At 51.3% G+C, this 25,270-nt stretch overlaps 1 protein-coding gene across 1 annotated transcript in view; it reads right to left on the bottom strand.

The window, feature by feature from the left end:
* The window catches only part of smg9 (SMG9 nonsense mediated mRNA decay factor), a 74,185-nt gene extending 50,643 nt beyond the window's left edge, over positions 1-23,542 (bottom strand). Inside the window, exon 1 of the mRNA XM_072468944.1 lies at positions 23,455-23,542. Within this exon, the coding sequence (XP_072325045.1) occupies positions 23,455-23,457 (3 nt within the window). The 5' untranslated portion in view covers positions 23,458-23,542. The remainder of the gene's footprint in view (positions 1-23,454) is intronic.
* Between the last annotated feature and the right edge of the window lie 1,728 nt (positions 23,543-25,270).

Here is a 25,270-nt window from a genome sequence, read left to right as displayed (position 1 = left end):
GCACAGATATATTGACCAACTAGGGAAGGTGGGGTCAAAGGTTATCTAGGGCAAGCGAAACAAGGTAACAATCAGATTTGTCATGAACACACTGAATGGTGAAGCAGCCTCAAGGAGCTGAATGGCCTCCTGATTCAAAGAGGTACAAGGCATCAGACCTGCTGGTAAGGGTGGGGCGTTGCCGGCAAAGCTTTTTCAAAAATTCCTTTACGGGATTCTGTCTGCCAGAATTTAGTGCCCATCCCTAATTGCTCCTTGAGCAGATGGTGGTGAGCTGCCTTCTTGAACCGTTGTAGTCCCCGAGGTGTAGGTACACCCAGTGTTGTTAGGGAGGGAGTTCCAGGATTTTAACCTAGCGAGTGTGAAGGGACGGCCAATATATTTCCAAAGCAGGATTATGAGTGACCTCCAGTGGTGGGGTTCCCAGGTATCTGCTGCCCTCGTCCGAGATGGGCATGGTCGTCGGTTTGGAAGGTGCTGCCTAAGTGAATGTTTGGGGAAACGGTACGAATCAAACTGGACTGCTTTGTCCTGGATGGTGTCGAGCTTCCTGAGTGTTGTTGGAGCTGCACTCATCCAAGTAAGTTGAGAGTATTCCATTAAACTTCTGACTTGTGCCTTGTAGATGGCGGACAGACTTTGGGGAGGGGTCAAGGGTAAGTTACTTACCACAGGATTCCTAGCCTTTGACCTGCCCTGGTAGCCACAGTATTTCTCGGTTTAGTCCAATTCAGTTTCTGGTCAATGGTAACCCCCAGGATGTTGATTGTGGGGGACTCAGCGATGGTGATGTCATTGAATGTCAAGTGGTGATGGTTAGATCCTCTCTTGTAGGAGATGGGCATTGTCTGGCACTTGTGTGGCATGAATGTTATTTGCCACTTGTCAGCCCGAGCGAAGGGAGGCATTTATTGTCCGTTTGTCCTTATTGAGGGATTGGCGGTGAAGAACCTGCTTGAACTGCTGTGTGGCAGATTGAAACGACCTGCCAGGCCCCACTTCAGTTAAAAGTCACCCAGGTTACTGTGGGACTGGAGTCACATATAGACCAGACTGGGTAAGGGTGGCAGGTTTCCTTCCCTAAAGGGACATTAGTGAACCAGTTGGGGCTTGACAACAATCCAACAGCTTCATGGTCATTTTTATTGGGACTGGGCAGAAACTGGAAAGAAGACAGTTTAGAAAGCTTGCAGTTCCCAAATTGAAATTTAAAACATGTACAACACTGTCATCTACTGGCTGAAGCTGGGAAAATGCAGTAATCTGGGTAACCCAATTTGCAGTTTCCATGAGAGGCCGAGAGAGCGAAACGCAGCGAGCCGCGGAGCGGGCGGCGGGGCCACTGGCCAGCCGAGGGGGCCACAGACAGACAGACCGACCGAGAGATAGACAGACCGACAGAGTGCCACAGACAGACAGACCGACAGAGTGCCACAGACAGACAGACCGACAGAGTGCCACAGACAGACAGACCGAGAGAGTACCACAGACAGACAGACCGACCGAGAGCCACAGGCAGACCGACAGAGTGCCACAGGCAGACAGACCGACCGAGAGCCACAGGCAGACCAACCGACCGAGAGCCGCAGGCAGAACAACCGACCGAGAGCCACAGACAGACAGACCGACCGAGAGCCACAGACAGACCGACCGACCGACCGAGAGCCACAGGCAGACCGACCGACCGAGAGCCACAGACAGACCGACCGACCGAGAGCCACAGGCAGACCGACCGAGAGCCACAGGCAGACCGACCGACCGAGAGCCACAGGCAGACCGACCGACCGAGAGCCACAGACAGACAGACCGACCGAGAGCCACAGACAGACAGACCGACCGAGAGCCACAGGCAGACCGACCGACCGAGAGCCACAGGCAGACAGACCGACCGAGAGCCACAGACAGACCGACCGACCGAGAGCCACAGGCAGACAGACCGACCGAGAGCCACAGGCAGACCGACCGACCGAGAGCCACAGGCAGACAGACCGACCGAGAGCCACAGACAGACCGACCGACCGAGAGCCACAGGCAGACCGACCGACCGAGAGCCACAGGCAGACAGACCGACCGAGAGCCACAGGCAGACAGACCGACCGAGAGCCACAGGCAGACAGACCGACCGAGAGCCACAGGCAGACAGACCGACCGAGAGCCACAGGCAGACCGACCGACCGAGAGCCACAGGCAGACCGACCGACCGAGAGCCACAGGCAGACCGACCGACCGACCGAGAGCCACAGGCAGACCGACCGACCGACCGAGAGCCACAGGCAGACCGACCGACCGAGAGCCACAGGCAGACCGACCGACCGAGAGCCACAGGCAGACCGACCGACCGAGAGCCACAGAGAGACCGACCGAGAGCCACAGGCAGACCGACCGAGAGCCACAGGCAGACCGACCGACCGAGAGCCACAGACAGACTGACCGACCGAGAGCCGCAGACAGACCGACCGACCGAGAGCCACAGGCAGACCGACCGACCGAGAGCCACAGGCAGGCAGACCGACCGACCGAGAGCCGCAGGCAGACCGACCGACCGAGAGCCACAGGCAGACAGAGTGCCACAGACTGACCGACCGAGAGCCACAGGCAGACCGACCGAGAGCCACAGGCAGACCGACCGACCGAGAGCCACAGGCAGACCGACCGACCGAGAGCCGCAGGCAGACAGACCGACCGAGAGCCGCAGACAGACAGACCGACCGAGAGCCACAGGCAGACCGACCGACCGAGAGCCACAGGCAGACCGACCGACCGAGAGCCACAGGCAGACCGACCGACCGAGAGCCACAGGCAGACCGACCGACCGAGAGCCACAGGCAGACCGACCGACCGAGAGCCACAGGCAGACCGACCGACCGAGAGCCACAGGCAGACAGACCGACCGAGAGCCGCAGACAGACAGACCGACCGAGAGCCACAGGCAGACCGACCGACCGAGAGCCACAGGCAGACCGACCGACCGAGAGCCACAGGCAGACCGACCGACCGAGAGCCACAGGCAGACCGACCGACCGAGAGCCACAGGCAGACCGACCGAGAGCCACAGGCAGACCGACCGACCGACCGAGAGCCACAGGCAGACCGACCGACCGAGAGCCGCAGACCGACCGAGAGCCGCAGACAGACCGACCGACCGAGAGCCACAGGCAGACCGACCGACCGAGAGCCACAGGCAGACCGACCGAGAGCCACAGGCAGACCGACCGACCGAGAGCCACTGGCAGACCGACCGACCGACCGAGAGCCACAGGCAGACTGACCGACCGAGAGCCACAGGCAGACAGACCGACCGAGAGCCACAGGCAGACCGACCGACCGAGAGCCGCAGGCAGACCGACCGACCGAGAGCCACAGGCAGACCGACCGACCGAGAGCCACAGGCAGACCGACGGACCGAGAGCCACAGGCAGACCGACCAACCGAGAGCCACAGGCAGACCGACCGACCGAGAGCCACAGGCAGACCGACCGACCGACCAAGAGCCACAGGCAGACCGACCGACCGAGAGCCACAGGCAGACCGACCGACCGAGAGCCACAGGCAGACCGACCGACCGAGAGCCACAGGCAGACAGACCGACCGAGAGCCACAGGCAGACCGACCGACCGAGAGCCACAGGCAGACCGACCGACCGAGAGCCACAGGCAGACCGACCGACCGAGAGCCACAGACAGACAGACCGACCGAGAGCCACAGGCAGACCGACCGACCGAGAGCCACAGGCAGACAGACCGACCGAGAGCCACAGGCAGACAGACCGACCGAGAGCCGCAGGCATACCGACCGACCGAGAGAGCCACAGGCAGACCGACCGAGAGCCACAGGCAGACCGACCGACCGAGAGCCGCAGGCAGACCGACCGACCGAGAGCCACAGGCAGACCGACCGACCGAGAGCCACAGGCAGACAGAGAGAGCCACAGGCAGACCGAGAGAGCCACAGGCAGACCGAGAGAGCCACAGGCAGACCGACCGACCGAGAGCCACAGGCAGACCGACCGACCGAGAGCCACAAACAGACAGACCGACCGAGAGCCACAGGCAGACCGACCGACCGAGAGCCGCAGGCAGACCGACCGACCGAGAGCCGCAGGCAGACCGACCGACCGAGAGCCACAGGCAGACCGACCGACCGAGAGCCACAGGCAGACCGACCGACCGAGAGCCACAGGCAGACCGACCGACCGAGAGCCACAGGCAGACCGACCGACCGAAAGCCACAGGCAGACCGACCGACCGAGAGCCGCAGACAGACAGACCGACCGAGAGCCACAGACAGACAGACCGACCGAGAGCCACAGGCAGACCGACCGACCGAGAGCCACAGGCAGACCGACCGACCGAGAGCCACAGGCAGACCGACCGACCGAGAGCCACAGGCAGACCGACCGACCGAGAGCCACAGGCAGACAGACCGACCGAGAGCCACAGGCAGACAGACCGACCGAGAGCCACAGGCAGACAGACCGACCGAGAGCCACAGGCAGACAGACCGACCGAGAGCCACAGGCAGACCGACCGACCGAGAGCCGCAGGCAGACAGACCAACCGACCGAGAGCCACAGGCAGACAGACCGACCGAGAGCCGCAGGCAGACCGACCGACCGAGAGCCACAGGCAGACCGACCGACCGAGAGCCACAGGCAGACCGACCGACCGAGAGCCGCAGGCAGACCGACCGACCGAGAGCCGCAGGCAGACAGACCGACCGAGAGCCACAGGCAGACAGACCGACCGAGAGCCACAGGCAGACAGACCGACCGAGAGCCACAGGCAGACCGACTGACCGAGAGCCACAGGCAGACAGACCAACCGAGAGCCACAGACACACCGAGAGAGCCACAGACAGACAGACCGAGAGAGCCACAGGCAGACCGACCGACCGAGAGCCACAGACAGACCGGTGCAAGCAGCTAAAGGCACGGTCACCAATGATGAGTGACAGAGAGACAGATAGACAGACCGACCGAGAGCCACAGACAGACAGACCGAGAGCCGCAGACAGACCGAGAGAGCCACAGACAGACAGACCGAGACAGCCACAGACAGACAGACCGACCGAGAGAGCCATAGACAGACAGACCGACCGAGAGCCACAGACAGACAACGGTGCAAGCAGCTAAAGGCACGGTCACCAATGATGGAGCACTGAAAATCAGGGAATGGTCTAGTGGCCAGTATTGGAGAATGCAGAGTTCTTGGGAGTGTTGTTGGGGCTGGAGGAGGTTACAGGGATAGCAAAGGTTGTTTGGGCTGGAGGAGGCTACAGCGAAATGGAGGGTTGTAGGGCCTGAAGGAGTTAACAGAGATATTGAGTGTTGTAAGGCCTGGAGGAGGTTACAGCAATGTGCAAAGTTGTCAGGCCTGGAGGAGGTTACAAAGCTATGGAGGGTTGTAGGGTCAAGAAGACGACCATCATCCCTGTACCAAAGAAAAGTCGAGCAGCGTGCCTTAATGACTATCGTCCAGTGGCTCTGACATCCATCATTATGACGTGCATCGAAAGGTTAGTCATGGCACAAATCAACTCCAGCCTCCTGGATTGCCTTGATCCACTACAGTTCGCCCACCGCTGCAACAGGTCCACAGTAGATGCCACCTCCCTGGCCCTGCACTCAACCCTGGAATACCCAGATAACAAAGACACCTATGTCAGACTCCTATTTATTGACTACAGCTCAGCCTTCAACGTCATTATTCCTACTCATCTCCAAACTCCGTGGCCTGGGTCTCGGCTCCTTCCTCTGCGACTGGATCCTGAAATTCTTAACCCACAGGCCACAATCAGTAAGGATAGGCAACACCTCCTCCACGGTCATCCTCAACACCGATGCTCCACAAGGCTGTGTCCTCAGCCCCCTACTATATTCCTTAAACACCTATACTGTGTGGCCAAATTCCTGTCCAACTCGATTTTCAAATTTGCTGATGACACCACCCGAGTGGGTCGGATCTCAAACAATGACGAGACGGAGTACAGGAATGAGATAGAGAATCTGGTGAACTGGTGCAACGACAATATTGTCAACAAAACAAAGGAGATTGTCATTGATTTCAAGAAACGTAGTGGAGAACATTACCCTGTCTACATCAATGGAACAAAGTAGAAAGGGTCGAGAGCTTCAAGGTTTTAGGTGTCCAGATCACCAACAACCTGTCCTGGTCCCACCATGCCGACACTATTGTTAAGAAAGCCCACCAATGGCTCTACTTTCTCAGAAGACTAAGGAAATTTGGCATGTCAGCTACGACTCTCACCAACTTCTACAGATGCATTATAGAAAAGCATTCTTTCTGGTTGTATCGCCGCTTGGTATGGATCCTGCTCTGCCCAAGACCATAGGAAACTACAAAAGGTTGTCAATATAGCCCAATCCATCACGCAAACCAGCCTCCCATCCATGGATTCTGTCTACAATTCCCGCTGCCTCGGAAAAGCAGCCATTACAATTAAGGACCCCATGCACCCCAGACATACTCTCTTCCATCTTCTTCCGTCAGGAAAAAGATACAAAAGTTTGAGGTCACGTACCAACCGACTCAAGTACAGCTTCTTCCCTGCTGCCATCAGACTTTTGAATGGACCTACCTCGTATTAAGTTGATCTTTTCTCTACACCCTAGCTATGACTGTAACATTACATTCTGCAGTCTCTCCTTCCTTCCCTATGAACGGTATGCGTTGTCTGTAGAGCATGCAAAGAAATAATACCTTTCACTGTATACTAATACATGTGACAATACTAAATAAATAAAATCAAAGGGGCTGGAGGACGTTTCAGAGATAGGGAGGGTTGTCGGGGCTGGAGGTGGTTACAGAGATAGGAGGGTTGTAGGGGCCGGAGGAGGTTACAGAGATAGGGAGTGTTGTAGGGCTGGAGGAGGTTACAGAGATAGGGAGGGTTGTCGGGCTGGAGGAGGATACAGAGATAGGGAGGGTTGTAGGGGCTGGAGGAGGTTACAGAGATAGGGAAGGTTGTAGAGTCTGGAGGAGGTTAGAGAGATAGGGAGGGTTGTAGGTCTGGAGGAGGATACAGAGGTAGGGAGGGTTGTCAGGGCTGCAGGAGGTTATAGAGATAGGGAGGGTAGTAGGGGCGGGAGGAGGTTACAAAGATAGTTAGGGCTGCAGGGGCTAGGGATTTGTTGTTCAAGGTGGTGGAGGCATATTTCATGTACTTGGGCATCCAGGTGGCTCGGTTGGTGGAGCAGATGAAGGGGGATTTTAAGAAGTGGGATGTGCTGCCATTGTCGCTGGAGGGGCGAGTGCAGACAGTGAAGATGATGGTGCTGCCGAGTCTCTTCTTTGTATTGCAGAACCTCCCAACCTTCATTCTGAAGTCATTTTTTAAAAAAAGGTCAATGCATTGATCTCGGGGTTTGTGTCGGCAGGAAAGACCCTGCGGGTCAAGAAGGCATTTTTGGAATGGAGGTGGTGGGGGGCTGGCATTGCTGAATATAATGAATTACTACTGAGTGGCTAACATCGTTATGGTTAGGAATGGGTACTGGGGGAGGGGTCGGTATGGGGCAGATGGAGGCAGCCTCTTGTTGGGGAACGGGTTCAGGGACATTGTCGACGGCCCCTCTGCCATTCTCGCCGGCCAGGTACTCCATGAGCCCAGTGGTACTGTTGGCCTTGAGGGCAGCACGGTAGCACAAGTGGATAGCACTGTGGCTTCACAGCGCCAAGGTCCCAGGTTCAATTCCCCGCTGGGTCACTGTCTGTGCAGAGTCTGCACATTCTCCCCGTGTCTGCGTGGGTTTCCTCCGGGTGCTCAGGTTTCCTCCCACAGTCTAAAGACGTGCAGGCTAGGTGTATTGGCCATGATAAATTGCCCTCAGTGACCAAGAAAGTTAGGAGGGGTTATTGGGTTACAGGGATAGGGTGGAAGTGAGGGCTTAAGAGGGTCGGTGCAGGCTCGATGGGCCGAATGGCCTCTTTCTGCACTGTATGTTCTATGGGAGGCAGCACTAGGGACTGGAGGGTGCCTCGGTGTGGGCACCGATTTGTGATAATCATAGGTTTGCACCGGGGTGCTAGATGTGAGGCTTGGTGAGAGATTTGGGGTTCTGTTCATAGGGGGCACCTTTGCGAGTTTAGAGGACCAGGAGCAAGAATATGAGCTGCCCAGGAAGAATGGATTTAGATACTTACAGGTCCGGGATTTTGTGAGGAGGCAGGTGCCAACCTTTCCCGTGTTGCTGCTGTTGGAGCTGCAGGATAAGGTGCTGGCGAGGGAGGGGGTAGATGAGGGGAAGGTGTCTGAGGTTTATAAGAAGCTGATGGACTGGAAGGGAGCCCCAAAAGGAGATGTTAAATGAAAGTGGAAGGAGGTGCTGGGGGTGGTGGAGGCCGGGACGTGGGAGGAGGCCCCGTGGAGGGTGAACGCGTCCTCGTCGCGTGCAAGTTTAAAGTTGTTCACAGGGCGCATATGACGGTGGCTAGGATGCGTAGGTTCTTTGAGGGAGTAGAGGATGGGTGTGCGCGGTGCACAGGGAGGCCTGCGAACCACGTCCGCAAGTTCTGGGCATGTCCGAAACTGGTTCCGGCAGGGATTTACAGACATAATGTCCGAGGTGTCGGGAGTAAGGGTGGGCCCTGAGACCAGAGGTGGCGATATTTGGAGTGTCAGAAGACCCGTGAGTCCAGGGGCTGAGAGAGGCCAATGTTTTGGCCTTTGCCTTCCTGATAGCACGGAGATGGATTTTGTTTGGGTGGCTGCCAAAAGCGGGAGTGTGGGTGAGTGACCTGGCGGAAAAGCTCAAGTTTGTCTTGAGAGATTGGTTGATGGGTTTGCCCGGAGGTGGAGGACATTTATTTATTGATTTCTTTAAGAAGGATTGAGGTGTCAGCTGAGGGGAAGGGGGGGGGGTTAAAGCATGGAAAGGCAGGATGGGAGGAGGGCAAAGGGAAGTGGGTGTTGGTTATTTATTTTGTACAAGATTGCTTCTGCTCTTATTTGCTGTGTTTGTTGTTATATAAATTCCTTAATAAAATAGTTTTTTAAAAAGGGTTGTCGGGGCTGGAGGAGGTTACAGAGATAGGGAGGGTTGTGGGGCGAGAGGTGGTTACAGAGATAGGGAGGGTTGTAGGTGCTGGAGGAGGTTACAGAGATAGGGAGGGTTGAAGGGGAGAGAGGAGGTTACAGAGATTGGGAGGTTTGCAGGAGTTGGAGGTATTTACAGAGATCGAGAGTGTTATCAGAGCTGGGTGTCGCACCTTTGATGTAGAAGCTTTACTGCAACATTAGTCAAACAGAATGTAACATCGAATGTAAGGAGATCTCAGAGACAGGAGAGTGAGCGAGAATGTTCCAAGAGGCTGAATTGGTGGATTGGAAGCATTCTGAAGGGGGAGGGTGAACAGCCAGAGGTCGCAGTACACATAGGTACAAGTGAGATAAGCAGGAAGAGTGATGAGGTTCTGCAGAAGGAGTTCAGGGAGTTAGGCAGTAAGCTAAGAAGCAGGACCTCTCGGGTTGCAATCTCAGAATTACTCCCTGTGCCAGTGAGGCTAGAAATAGGAGGATAGTGCGGCTAAACACGTGGCTAAACCAGTGGTGTAGGAGGGATTTCTGGACCATTGGGATCTCTTCCGGGGGAGGTGCGACCTGTAAAAGAAGGATAGGTTGCATCTAAACTCGAGGAACACCAATATCCTGGCTGGGAGGTTTGCTCGTGTCACTCGGGGGGATTTAAACTGATATGGCAGGGGGGTGGGAACCCGAGCGTTAGTTAGAAGGTGACATAACCTAAGGGGGAATAGAGAACAAAATAATAGAACATCACCCTCAGGCAGAGCAAAAAAGGTGACAAGTGTGAGAAGGGAGGTGGTCAATGCAGGACTGAGGGTGCTGTACCTAAATGCGTGCAGTATACGGAACAAGGTAAATGAGCTTGTTGCGCACATTTGAAATTGGCTGGTACGATGTTGTGGGCATCACAGAGACGTGGCTGCAAGGGGATCAGGGCTGGGATCTAAATATACAAGGATATGTATCCTATCGAAAGGTCAGGCAGATGGGCAAAGGGGGCGGGGTTGCATTGTTAGTAAGGAATGAAGTTAAATCGATAGCAAGGAGTGAGAAAGAACCTGTGATGTGGAGATGCCGGCGTTGGACTGGGGTGAGCACAGAAAGAAGTCTTACAACACCAGGTTAAAGTCCAACAGGTTTGTTTCAAACACTGTGTTTGAAACAAACATGTTGGACTTTAACCTGGTGTTGTAAGACTTCTTACTGTGATATAGAACCAGAAGGCATAGAATCTCTGTGGGTAGAGTTGAGGAGTCATAAAGGTAAAAAGACCCTGATGGGAGTTCCAGGCCCACTTGTAGTAGTCAGGATGTGGGGCAGAAAATAAATCAGGAGATAGAGAAAGCATGTAAAAAAGGCAATATCGCAATCATCATGGGTGACTTCAATATGCAGGTGGACTGGGAAAATCAGATTGGTAGTGGATACCAAGAAAAGGAATTTGTGGAATGTTTAAGAGATGGTTTTTGGAGCAGCTTGTGGTAGAGCCCACTAGGTAATAGGTAATTCTGGATTTTGTGATGTGTAATGAGGCAGACTTGATTAGGGAACTTAAGGTGAAGGAGCTCTTAGGGAGCAGTGACCACAATATGATAGAATTTACCCTGCAGTTTGAGAGGGAGAAGCTGGAGTCAGATGTAATGGTATTACAATTAAATAAGGGTAACTACAAAGACATGAGGGAGGAGCTGGCCAGAGTTGATTGGAAAAGGAGACTAGCAGGGAAGACAGTGGAACAGCAATGGCAGGCGTTTTTGGGGGTTATTCAGGAGGCACAGCAGAAATTCATCCCAAGGAGGAGGAAACATGCTAAGGGGAGGACAAGGCATCCATGGCTGACGAGGGAAGTCAAGGACAGGATAAAAGCAAAAGAAAAAGCATACAAAGTGGCAAGGATTAGTGGGAAGCCAGAGGATTGGGAATCATTTAAAAGCGAGCAGAGGACAACTAAAAAAGCAATAAGGGGAGAGAAGATGAAATAGGAGTGCAAGTCAGCTAGTAATATAAAAGAAGATAGGAAGAGTTTCTTTCAGTATATAAAAGGCAAGAGAGAGGCAAAAATAGACTTTGGACCACTGGAAAACGTGGCTGGAGAAGTAATAATAGGAAACAAAGAAACGACAGACAAACTGAATAGTTACTTGGCATCAGTCTTCACGGTGGAAGACACCAGGGGGATGCCAGAGCTCCAGGAGAATCAGGGGGCAGAGGTGAGTGCAGTGGCAATGACTAAGGAGAAGGTTCTGGGGAAACTGAAAGGCCTGAAGGTGGATAAGTCACCTGGACCAGATGGACTACACCCCAGGGTCCTAAAAGAGATAGCTGAGGAAATTTGGAGGCATTGGTGGTAATCTTTCAGGAATCACTGGAGGCAGGAAGGGTCCCAGAGGACTGGAAAATGGCTAATGTAACACCACTTTTTAACAAGGGAGGGAGGCAGAAGACGGGAAATTGTAGACCGGTTAGCTTGACTTCGGTCATTGGTAAGATTTTAGAGTCTGTTATTAAAGATGAGATCGCAAAGTACTTGGAAGTGCATGGTAAAATAGGACTGAGTCAGCATGGCTTTGTCAAAGAGAGGTCATGTCAGACAAATCTGTTAAGAGTTCTTTGAGGAGGAAACAAGGAAGTTAGACAAAGGAGAATGAGTGGATGTGATTTATTTAGATTTCCAGAAGGCCTTTGATAAGATGCCGCATAGGAGACTGTTAAATACGTTAAGAGCCCTAATGGTAAGATCCTGGCATGGATAGAGGATTGGCTGACTGACAGAAGGCAGAGAGTGGGGATAAAGCGGTCTTTTTCAGGATGGCAGCCGGTGACTAATGGTGTGCCTCAGGGGTCTGTGCTGGGAACACAACTTTTCAAAATATACATTAATAATCTGGAAGAAGGAACTGAAGGCACTGTTGCTACGTTTGCAGATGATACAAAGATCTGTAGAGGGAAGGTAGTATTGAGGAAGCAAGGGGGCTGCAGAAGGATTTGGACAAGCTGGGAGAGTGGGCAGTGGAGTGGCAAATTAAATACAATGTGGAAAAGTGTGGGGTTATGCACTTTGGAAGGAGGAATTTAGGCATTGGCTATTTTCTGAAGGAGGAAATCAGAAGCACAAAGGGACTTGGGAGTCTTTGTTCACGATTTTCTTAAGGTTAATGTGCAGGTTTAGTCAGCAGTTAAGAAGGCAAATGCAATGTTAGCATTCGTGTCAAGAAGGCTAGAATACAAGACCAGGGATGTACTTCTGAGGCTGTATAAGGCTCTGGCCAGACTCCATTTGGAGTGTTGTGAGCAATTTTGGTCCCCGTATCTAAGGAAGGATGTGCTGGCCTTGGAAAGGGTCCAGAGGAGGTTCACAAGAATGATCCCTGGAATGAAGAACTTGTTGTATGAGGAACGGTTGAGGACTCTTGGTCTGTCCTCATTGGAGGTTTGAAGGATGAAGGGGGATCTTATTGAAACTTACAGGATACTGCGAGGCCTGGATAGAGTGGGTGTGGAGAGGATGTTTCCACTTGTAGGAAAAACTAGAACCAGAGGACACAGCCTAAGACTGAAGGGATGATTCTTTAAAACAGAGATGAGGAGGAATTTCTTCAGCCAGAGGGTGGTGAATCTGTGGAACTCTTTGCTGCAGAAGGTTGTGGAGGCCAAATCACAAGTGTCTTTAAGACAGAGATAGATAGGTTCTTGATTAATCAGGGGATCAGTGGTTATGGGGAGAAGGCAGGAGAATGGGGATGAGAAAATATCAGCCATGATTAAATGGTGAAGCAGACTTGTTGGGCCGAGTGGCCTAATTCTGCTCCTATGTCTTATGGTCTTATTCTTACACTGTAACTGAATCGAATGTCAAAATTAGGAACTTGACGCAAGTCAACTCAATTTTAAAAATAATTAGCTATCAATTTAGTAAATTACCATACACCTTCGACTAATGACTAGTTAGATCCCAGCTGTATCCAACGTTGAGCACCACTCACTTTGGGATTGATGGCAGGGCCTCGGAGAGGGTGCGGAGGAGGTTTACTAGAATAATTCCAGGGATGAGGGACTTCAGTGAATGTTTGAGAGACTGGGAGAAGCTGGCATTGTTCTCCTTGGGGCAGAGGAGGTTAAGGAAGAGATTGAATCGAGGCGTTCAAAATCATGGTGGGGGTTTGGAGGGAGTAAATGAGGAGAAAGGAGTGGCAGAAGGTTCGGTAACCAGAGTGACACAGATTGAAGAGAATCAGTAAAAGAACCAGACGGGGGAGATGAGGAGAAATGTTCTTTTTTTAACACAGCGAGTTGTTGTGAAATGGAAGGTGCTGTCTGAAAGGGCGGTGGAAGTTGATGGGTGGCACGGTAGCACAGTGGTTAGCACTATTGCTTTATAGCACCAGGGTCTCGGGTTCAATTCCCGCTTGGTTCGCTGTCTGTGCGGAGTCTGCACGTTCTCCCCGTGTCGGCGTGGGTTTCCTCCGGGTGTTCCGGTTTCCTCCCACGAATCCCAAAAGACGTACTGATAGGTGAATTGGACATTCTGAATTCTCCCTCAGTGTATCCGAACATGCGCCGGAATGTGGCGAGTAGGGGATTTTCACAGTAACTTCACTGCAGTGTTAATGTAAGCCTACTTGTGACAATAATAAAGATTAATTATTTCTAACTTTCAAAAGGGGAGAATTGGATAAATACTCGGATTGGAAGAATTTGCAGGATATTGGAGGAGGGAGCAGGGAGGACATAAACTATTTGGAGGGAAATGTAGCTGGTCTGATTAGTAAGTTTGTGGATGGCACCAAGGTTGGTGGAGCGGCAGATAGTGTTGAGGATTGTCAGAGGACACAACAGGACATAGGTAGGTTGGAAACTTGGGCAGAGAAATGGCAGATGGAGTTTAATCCGGACAAATGTGAGATAATGCATTTTGGTAGGTCGAACATAGAGGGGAAATATACCGTAAATGGCAAAACTCTTAGGAATACAAAAAGTCAGAGAGATCTGGGCGTGCAGGTCCACAGATTTTTGAAGGTGGCAACACAAGTGAACAAGGTAGTCAAGAAAGCATACAGAATGCTTGCCGCCCTTGGACGGGGCATCTAGTATAAAAACTGGCAAGTCATGCTACAGTTGTATAAAACTTGGTAAGGCCGCACAAGTTTGGTCGCCACACTACCAGAAGGATGTGGAGCTTTGGAGAGGATGCAGAGGAGGTTTACCAGGATGTTGCCTGGTCTGGAGGGTGTTAGCTATGTGGAGAGGCTGAATAGACTCGGACTGGTTTCATTAGAAAGACGGAGTGACCTAATCGAAGTCTACAAGATTATGAGAGGCATGGATAGAGTGGATGGCCAGGCACTCTTTCCCAGGGTGGAGGGATCAGTCACCAGGGGGCACAGGTTTAAGGTTCGTGGGGCAAAGTTTAGAGGAGATTGTGTGAGGCAGGTTTTTTTACACAGAGGGTTGTGAGTGCCTGGAACACCTTGCCAGGGGAGGTTGTGGAAGCAGATACACTAATGGCATTCAAAAGACACCTTGACAAACACAGATAGGTTGGGTCTAGATGGATACGGCACAAGGAAGGGGGTTTTGGCAAAGGTCGGTATCATGACCGGTACAAGTTTGAAGGGCCGAAGGGCCTGTTCCTGAGCTGTATTGTTCTTTGTTCTTTTCAAAAAAAAAATAAACATTTTATTGAGGTATTTCAACAGCAACAAAATCGACAATATACATAACAAGGAAAATATAAATATAGTGCAAATTCCACCTCCCTCTCCCACAGGGCTTGCCATTACTTATCCCCCCCTAACCTACGCTAACCTAACCCCCCCCTCATCCCCCTTTTCTGCTGACGATTAGTTCTCTGCGAGGAAGTCGACGAATGGTTGCCACCTCCGGGCGAACCCCAGCAGAGATCCTCTGATGGCAAACTTAATTTTCTCCAGGCAGAGGAAGCCAGCCATGTCTGAAAGCCAGGTCTCCGATTTTGGGGGCTTGGAGTCCCTCCATGCCAGCAATATACGCCTCCGGGCTACCAGGGAAGCAGAGGCCAGAACATATGCCTCTCTCTCCTCCTGGATACCCCAAAAATCACCACCTCCGGACTCATTGCCACCCTCATATTTAATACTGTGGACATGGCTTCAGCAAACCCCTGCCAAAATCCCCTCAGTTTAGGGCATGCCCAGAACATATGGACATGGTTCGCTGGCCCTCCCACACACTTCGCACACCTATCCTCCACCCCAAAGAATCTGCTCATCCGGGCCACTGTCATGTGCGCCCGGTGAACAACCTTAAATTGGATCAGGCTCAGCCTGGCACATGTTGTGGTCGCATTGACCCTTCCGAACGCGTCCGCCCAGAGGCCCTCATCTATCTCTCCCCCCCAGCTCCTCCTCCCACTTTCGCTTCAGCTCCTCGGTTTGCGTCTCCTCCGAACGCATAAGCTCTTTATATATGTCCGAGACGTTCCCCTCTCCTATCCATCCTCTAGAGACCACCCAATCCTGAATCCCCGCGGCAGGAGTGGGAAGGTTGGTACTTGTCTATGCAGAAAGTCCCATACTGTAGCCACTTAAAATGGCCAACTCCCGATTCAAAATGGCGAACGGCAAAGGCTGATGGGAAAGTCAGCCAACAAGACAAAAACCAGCAGCTGCAGGTTTGCTGTGTATTTGCTGGAAAGGCCAGACAATATCGATTCCAGCAACCATCAGCATAACAAAACAGCTATCTGCATACTAATGAGCAATCCCCGGGAACAATAAGCAACATTTAGACACACAAAGCAACACCAGACTCTTCGGCGCCAGCAGGAGCCTACACAAAAGGAGGTGAACGAGCACCTCAAGACCGCCCATCAATCAGGGAACCGCTCCAGCATTGGAGAAAATCGAACCAAGCGATTGGGACAAAGTCCAATCACTTGGGACCAGGTACAGGGTCCGCCCCGAAAGGCGGGAAGCCGTTAGGGACTATAAGAATTGAGCCCCAAGTTCAAATCGCTCTCTTCTCCTCTTCTCTTCCTCTCCACCTCTTCGCCCTGCCCGGGTCACCCAGCAACAACGAACCAACATTGACCGTGACCAGAGCAGTGAAAGTCAGCCCATCCAAAAAGTGCCTCATCCCCTCCGGCCCTGCAGGGGGTTCCGACCTGTACAACCTGCTATAAAATTCCCGAAAGGTCTTGCTCACCCCCGCCGAGTACCCAACTAAGTTATCATCCCCGTCAACAACTTTTCCTATTTCCCTAGCTGCCTCCCTCTTTCTGAGCTCCTGTGCCAGCATCCTGCTGGCCTTCTCCCCGTGCTCATAGATCACTCCCTTCACCTTTCTGAGCTGTTCCACTGCCTTCCCGGTGGTTAACAAACCAAATTCCGCATGCTGCCTCCGGCGTTCCCTTAGAAGCCCTGCCTCTGGGGCATCCGCATACCCCCTATCAACTCGTAGAATCTCTTTTACCAATCGGTCCGTTTCTGCCCTATCCGCCCTGTCCCTGTGAGCCCGGATCGAGGTCAGCTCTCCTCTCACCACTGCCTTCAGCGCTTCCCAGACCACCGCTGCTGAGACATAGAACATAGAACAATACAGCGCAGTACAGGCCCTTCGGCCCACGATGTTGCACCGAAACAAAAGCCTTCTAACCTACACTATGCCATTATCATCCATATGTTTATCCAATAAACTTTTAAATGCCCTCAATGTTGGCGAGTTCACTACTGTAGCAGGTAGGGCATTCCACGGCCTCACGACTCTTTGCGTAAAGAACCTACCTCTGACCTCTGTCCTATATCTATTACCCCTCAGTTTAAAGTTATGTCCCCTCGTGCCAGCCATATCCATCCGCAGGAGAAGGCTCTCACTGTCCACCCTATCCAACCCCCTGATCATTTTGTATGCCTCTATTAAGTCTCCTCTTAACCTTCTTCTCTCCAACGAAAACAACCTCAAGTCCATCAGCCTTTCCTCATAAGATTTCCCCTCCATACCAGGCAACATCCTGGTAAATCTCCTCTGCACCCGCTCCAAAGCCTCCACGTCCTTCCTATAATGCGGTGACCAGAACTGTACGCAATACTCCAAATGCGGCCGTACCAGAGTTCTGTACAGCTGCAACATGACCTCCCGACTCCCGAACTCAATCCCTCTACCAATAAAGGCCAACACTCCATAAGCCTTCTTCACAACCCTATCAACCTGGGTGGCAACTTTCAGGGATCTATGTACATGGACACCTAGATCCCTCTGCTCATCCACACTTTCAAGAACTTTACCATTAGCCAAATATTCCGCATTCCTGTTATTCCTTCCAAAGTGAATCACCTCACACTTCTCTACATTAAACTCCATTTGCCACCTCTCAGCCCAGCTCTGCAGCTTATCTATATCCCTCTGTAACCTGCTACATCCTTCCACACTATCGACAACACCACCGACTTTAGTATCGTCTGCAAATTTACTCACCCACCCTTCTGCGCCTTCCTCTAGGTCATTGATAAAAATGACAAACAGCAACGGCCCCAGAACAGATCCTTGTGGTACTCCACTTGTGACTGTACTCCATTCTGAACATTCCCCATCAACCACCGCCCTCTGTCTTCTTTCAGCTAGCCAATTTCTGATCCACATCTCTAAATCACCCTCAATCCCCAGCCTCCGTATTTTTTGCAATAGCCTACCGTGGGGAACCTTATCAAACGCTTTGCTGAAATCCATATACACCACATCAACTGCTCTACCCTCGTCTACCTGTTCAGTCACCTTCTCAAAGAACTCAATAAGGTTTGTGAGGCATGACCTACCCTTCACAAAGCCATGCTGACTATCCCTGATCATATTATTCCTATCTAGATGATTATAAATCTTGTCTCTTATAATCCCCTCCAAGACTTTACCCACTACAGACGTGAGGCTCACCGGTCTATAGTTGCCGGGGTTGTCTCTGCTCCCCTTTTTGAACAAAGGGACCACATTTGCTGCCCTCCAGTCCTCTGGCACTATTCCTGTAGCCAATGATGACATAAAAATCAAAGCCAAAAGGTCCAGCAATCTCTTCCCTGGCCTCCCAGAGAATCCTAGGATAAATCCCATCAGGTCCCGGGGACTTATCTATTTTCAGCCTGTCCAGAATTACCAACACCTCTTCCCTACGTACCTCAATGCCATCTATTCTATTAGCCTGGGGCTCAGCATTCTCCTCCACAACATTATCTTTTTCCTGAGTGAATGCTGACGAAAAATATTCATTTAGTATCTCGCCTATCTCTTCAGACTCCACACACAATTTCCCATCCCTGTCCTTGACTGGTCCTACCCTTTCCCTAGTCATTCGCTTATTCCTGACATACCTATAGAAAGCTTTTGGGTTTTCCTTGATCCTTCCTGCCAAATACTTCTCATGTCCCCTCCTTGCTCGTCTTAGCTCTCTCTTTAGATCCTTCCTTGCTACCTTGTAACTATCCATCGCCCCAACCGAAACTTCACACTTCATCTTCACATAGGCCTCCTTCTTCCTCTTAACAAGAGATTCCACTTCCTTGGTAAACCACGGTTCCCTCGCTCGACGCCTTCCTCCCTGTCTGACCGGTACATACTTATCAAGAACACGCAGTAGCTGATCCTTGAACAAGCCCCACTTATCCAGTGTGCCCAACACTTGCAGCCTACTTCTCCACCTTATCCCCCCCAAGTCACGTCTAATGGCATCATAATTGCCCTTCCCCCAGCTATAACTCTTGCCCCGCGGTGTATACTTATCCCTTTCCATCATTAACGTAAACGTCACCGAATTGTGGTCACTGTCCCCAAAGTGCTCTCCTACCTCCAAATCCAACACCTGGCCTGGTTCATTACCCAAAACCAAATCCAACGTGGCCTCGCCTCTTGTTGGCCTGTCAACATATTGTTTCAGGAAACCCTCCTGCACACACTGTACAAAAAACGACCCATCTATTGTACTCGAACTATATCTTTTCCAGTCAATATTTGCAAAGTTAAAGTCTCCCATAATAACTACCCTGTTACTTTCGCTCATATCCAGAATCATCTTCGCCATCCTTTCCTCTACATCCCTAGAACTATTAGGAGGCCTATAAAAAACTCCCAACAGGGTGACCTCTCCTTTCCTGTTTCTAACTTCAGCCCATACTACCTCGGAAGAAGAGTCCCCATCTAGCATCCTCTCCGCCACCGTAATACTGCTCTTGACTAGCAGCGCCACACCTCCCCCTCTTTTGCCTCCTTCTCTGAGCTTACTAAAACACCTAAATCCCGGAACCTGCAACATCCATTTCTGTCCCTGCTCTATCCATGTCTCCGAAATGGCCACAACATCGAAGTCCCAGGTACCAACCCATGCTGCCAGTTCCCCTACCTTGTTTCGTATACTCCTGGCATTGAAGTAGACACACTTCAAACCACCTACCTGAACACTGGCCCCCTCCTGCGACGTCAAATCTGTGCTCCTGACCTCTATACTCTCATTCTCCCTTACCCTAAAACTACAATCCAGGTTCCCATGCCCCTGCTGCATTAGTTTAAACCCCCCCCCCAAAGAGCACTAACAAATCTCCCCCCCAGGATATTTGTGCCCCTCAGGTTCAGATGTAGACCATCCTGTCTGTAGAGGTCCCACCTTCCCCAGAAAGAGCCCCAGTTATCCAAAAATCTGAATCCCTCCCGCCTGCACCATCCCTGTAGCCACGTGTTTAAATGCTCTCTCTCCCTTTTCCTCATCTCACTATCACGTGGCACGGGCAACAACCCAGAGATAACAACTCTGTTTGTTCTAGTTCTGAGCTTCCATCCTAGCTCCCTGAAAGCCTGCCTGACATCCTTATCCCCTTTCCTACCTATGTCGTTAGTGCCAATGTGGACCACGACTTGGGGCTGCTCCCCCTCCCCCCTAAGGACCCGGAAAACACGATCCGAGACATCACGTACCCTTGCACCTGGGAGGCAACATACCAAACGTGGTATGACCTCCCCTGTACCGTTTACCTGCAGGTAGTTCAGCAAGCACTTCCTCAGCCTCTCGCACACTGCTTCGTCCGCCAACAGCCCCACATCCAAAGTCCATTGCGGGCACTGCTTGCTTTCCATATTGACCTGCAGGTCCACCCAGTGCGGAGCATGGTCCGAGATTGTAATCGCCGAATAACCCGTGTCCACCATCCCCGCCATCAGAGCCCTGCCCACAACAAAGAAATCTATCCGGGAATACACCTGGTGTACGTGGGTGAGAAAAGAAAATTCCTTGGCCCTCGGCTGCCTAAATCTCCATGGACCCCCCCCCCTATCATCTGCTCCATGAACCCTTTCAGCTCCTTTGCCAAAGCTGGCACCTTGCCCGTTCTCGAGCATGACCGGTCCAGGCCTCGATCAATAACTGTGTTGAAATCCCTGCCCATAATCAGCCTGTGCGAATCCAGGTCCGAAATCTTCCCCAGCACCCTCTTTATAAAATCCCCATCGTCCCAATTTGCCGCATATACATTAACCAGCACTACCTTCATTCCCTGCAGCTTGCCACTAACCATGATATATCGACCTCCCACGTCCGAGACTATCCTCCCCACCTCAAATGCCACCCGCTTGTTAATCAGAATCGCAGCCCCTCGTCTTTGAATCCAGCCCCGAGTGGAAAACCTGACTAACCCAACCTTTCCTCAACCTGACCTGATCCGCTACTTTAAGATGTGGTCTCCTACAGCATCACAACGTCCGTCTTCAGTCTCCTCAGGTGTGCAAACACACGTGCCCTCTTTACCGGCCCATTTAGCCCCCGGCCAGCCTAGATGGGGGGGCAAAGTGCCCCCCCCCCGGGTCAGCCATCCCCTTTCTTGGGCCCGCCTCTAGCCCATGCGCCGCACCTCCTCCGGCCCGCCCCGCGGCGGCCCCCACCCCCGACCCCCTCAGTGAACTTCCATCGAAGTCCCCCCCACGTCGGTATAACCCCCCCCCCACAACACTCTAAATCCCAACCCAGCTAATAAACTAAACATATACACACCCCTCACTGTGCTTCTGTGAGCTAGCTCACCCAGCTAGCTTGGTGACCCCCGCCTCTGGTGCCAAGAAGTCTCCCACCCACTGTTCCCTCGCTGCCCCCCCCCCCGCTCCTGTAAACAAATTCCCTCATCCAATAATCCCCAAACAAACACCCAGCAGCAAGAAAACATTAAAAAAAGCACCATCCACCGAAACCCAGACAGGCACGTCTCCATCCCACAAAAATGCACATCAGCAAAAACACACAAGATAAAACACAAAAGGAACATTGCCAACATTTGCCCAGAAAAAGAACTAAAATCGAAACGGAAAATCAACTTCCCCCCCCTTCCTTTTCCCCAAAACAGAGCTCCAAAAAAGACTGACACAAAACAATACGAGAAGGCATAGTCCAAATATTTTTATTTATTTTTTTAATTTAGAGTATCCAATTAATTTTTTCCAATTAAGGGGCAATTTAGCCTGGCCAATCCACCTACCCTGCACATCTTTTTGGGTTGTGGGGCGAAACCCAAGTAAACATGGGGAAAATGTGCAAACTTCACACGGACAGTGACCCAGAGCCGGGATCGAACCTGGGACCTCGGCGCCGTGAGGCAACTGTGCTAACCACGAGAAGGCATAGTTAATTTAACAACAGAAAAAAAATCCCCACCAAAAAACCAAGGGGGACTAAAGAAAAACAAACTAAAACCCCCAGAGAAAAACAGAAAAGGAAAAAGGGTCCAATATTGGCCAACATATTGTCCCAGAGTCCAAAAGTTGTCAAACTCCCACCAGTCCCTTTCTTTTTGCAAAGTCCAATGCCTCATCGGGTGACTCAAAATAATGATGTTGGTCTTCATGCGTAACCCACAGACGCGCCTGATACAGCAGACCAAACTTCACCTGCTTCTTAAAGAAAATCGCCTTGACTGGGTTGAAGCCTGCCCTCTTCCTCGCCACCTCCACGCTCAGGTCTTGGTATGCCCGCAGGATGCTGTTATCACACTTGCAACTCCACGTGCGCTTGGCCCACCGAAGAATACATTCCTTGTCCAGGAACCTGTGGAATCTCACCACCATTGCCCTCGGTGGGCCCCCCGCCCGCGACTTCCTGGCAAGCGCCCAGCACGCCCTGTCCACCTCCAGCAGTCGGGGGAATGCCCCCTCCCCCAGCAGCTTTTCGAGCATACCCGCTACGTATGCTCCAGCATCTGCTCCCTCAGGGAGCCCGACAATTCTTAGGTTCTGTCGACGGGACCGGTTCACAAGGTCCTCCACCTTCTCCTGGAGCCTTTTCTGCTGTTCCCGAAGCATCCCTGGTGCTCTTGTTCCAGCAGCGCCTTCTCCACCTTCTGAATCGCCCGGTCCTGGGCGTCCAGTCTGCTCTCTAGGCGATCAATTGATTCTTTGATTGGGTCCAGGCATTCCCGCTTCTGCCTGGCGAAGCCATTCTGAATGGCCTGCATCACTGGGTCCGTAGGTCGCTGCGCTGCCATCCCGGGGGTCCGTCGCTCGGCCATACTGTCTCCCATTGCAGCTTCAACACAGCTTGTTACTGGCTTCTTGTTTCTGCCCTTTTGTGCACTTCTGATCCTTTTTTCCATAAACCAATGGGAGGAAATAGTGCCCAATCGCCTCAACTTACAAATTTTCCGTTTCAAACCGGAAAAAAGTCTGGAGGAAAGGGCCAAAAGTCTGACCAGAGCGGGAGCCACCAAATGTGTGACTTCCTCCTCCATAGCAGCCACCAGAAGTCCCTTTGTTCTTTGAGAGTGGGGACTAATTGGAGAGACTTTTCAGAGCCGGCACAGAAATGAGGGGCTGAATAGCCTCCCCCTGTACTATATCAGACTATCATGGAAGTGACACCATTTACAATGACTTTACTTCCTCAGGAAATTTACAAACATAAGCCACCTACAACCAGCAACAAACCTCCAGAGCAGGGTCCTGTAACTAGTATCATTGGCAGGTTTGTGTTCTCTAAGATATAGACTAACTACCCGGTGTGTCTTAGAATTAATATAACCACCAAGAGAGCAGCATCTTAGAACTAGTATAACTAGCAGGAGCACAGTATCCGAAGACATTTACAGAGCAGGTTATCGTCGGATTAGTCTAACCAGGAATGTCGTATCTGAGAACTAGTAAAACGAACAGGATCGTGGTATCCTAAAACTAACACTAACAGCAGTATGGTATCCAAAACTAGTACAACTACCAACAATGCAGTATCTCTGAGAAGGATAACCAGGGGCTCAATACCTCAGAACCAGTCTAATTGAGAACACATATTATAACTAGTACAACAAGGAGATATGCCATAATAGAAATGTTGAACTAGGTGTACCGTGTATTATAACCAGCATTCTGTATCTATTATAAGAAGCACAGGTGTAATATGCTAAAACCAGTAGAGATTGAGCATACCATAACCAGGATAACTAGCGGCGTGTATCCTCCAGTCACGATGAAGCTCTCTCGCTGAGTCTCCTCACTTTCGCCGCTTCCTCCTCGGCCGCCCGGAAAACTGACAGCGACGCACCCGCACCAGACAAACTGCATCCCCGTCAAACAAGTCCGGCAGGAACGCGTGAACCGCAACTTGAGTTCCGGTACCAATCAATTTGTTTCACCACTCTTTACGCAGTCAACACACACAGACATAGCCACACATTTACACACAGATATCGTCACACACTCAATCACACAGAGACATGGTCAACACACACGCAATCACAGACAGACATTGTCAACATACTCACAATTACACTGACATAGCCATGCACAATTATACACATATAGTCAACACACACAATTACACGCTGACATAGTTAACCCACACACAATCACAGATAAGCATAGTCAATACACATACACAATTACACAGAGACATAATCATTACACACCCCTCAATTACACATTGGCACAGTGATCACACACACTTAATTACAGACATAGTCAAAACTACACAATATTACACACAGATATCGTCAACACACACACAATTGCACACATACATAGGCAACACACAAACAATTACACACAGATATCGTCAACACACACAATTGCACACATACATAGGCAACACACAAACAATTACACACAGATATGGTCAACACACACACAATTGCACACAGACATAATCAACACACACAATTACACCGACAAAGTGAACACACAAACATTACAGAGATATATTCAACATATACACATAGGCACAGTCAATACACACACAATTATACACAGACAAAGTCAACACACACACAATTACACACAAATGTGGTCAACACGCACACATAATTACATACAAATATATTCAACATTCACACAGTTACACCCAGATATAGTCAACACATACTATAAGGGTCCTTCCTGTTATCCCCATTCTTTTATTTTGCAGTTAACATTTTGATCCATGGGTGATTAATGGACATTTATCTTTTATTTTAATAAACATTTTATTGAGATATATTTTTGGCATTGTAACAGCAGCAATATAAACAATGTACATAAAAATATAAACATAGTGCAAATACCACCTCCCTCCCCCACAGGTCCCACCATTAATTAACACCCTAATCTACGCTAACCTAAACACCCCCCCCCCGCATCTGCTGACGATTAATTCTCTGCGAAGAAGTCGACGAACGGTTGTCACCTCCGGGCAAACCCTACCAATGACCCTCTCATGGCAAACTTAATTTTCTCCAGGCAGAGAAAGCCAGCCAGGTCTCCGACTTTGGGGGCCTTGAGTTCCTCCATGCTAGTAATATCCGCTTCCGGGCTACCAGAGAAGCAAAGGCCAGAGCGTCTGCCTCTCTCCTCCTGGATTCCCGGGTCCTGCGACACCCCGGAAATCGCCACCTCTGGACTCAATGCCACCCTTGTATTTAATACCTTGGACATGGTGTCGGCAAACCCCTGCCAAAATCCCCTCAGCTTTGGACATGTCCAGAACTTGTGAACATGGTTCGCTGGTCCTCCCGCACACTTTGCGCACCTATCCTCCACCCCAAAGACTCTGCTCATCCGGGCCACTGTCATGTGAACCTGGTGCATGACCTTCAATTGAATCAGGCTGAGTCTGGCACATGTGGCGGTCACGTTGTCTCTACTCAACGCGTCTGGCCAGAGGCCCTCCTCTATCTCTCTCCCCAGTTCCTCCTCCCACTTACACTTCAGCTCCTCGGTCTGCGTCTCCTCTGATCCCATGAGCTCCTTATAAATGTCAGAAATGCTCCCC

Source organism: Scyliorhinus torazame, chromosome 12 (assembly GCF_047496885.1).
Source record: "Scyliorhinus torazame isolate Kashiwa2021f chromosome 12, sScyTor2.1, whole genome shotgun sequence".
In the NCBI taxonomy this organism is placed as follows: domain Eukaryota; kingdom Metazoa; phylum Chordata; class Chondrichthyes; order Carcharhiniformes; family Scyliorhinidae; genus Scyliorhinus; species Scyliorhinus torazame.
The sequence above is the reverse complement of the archived record's forward strand: the minus strand, read 5'-3'. Positions and strand labels throughout refer to the sequence as shown.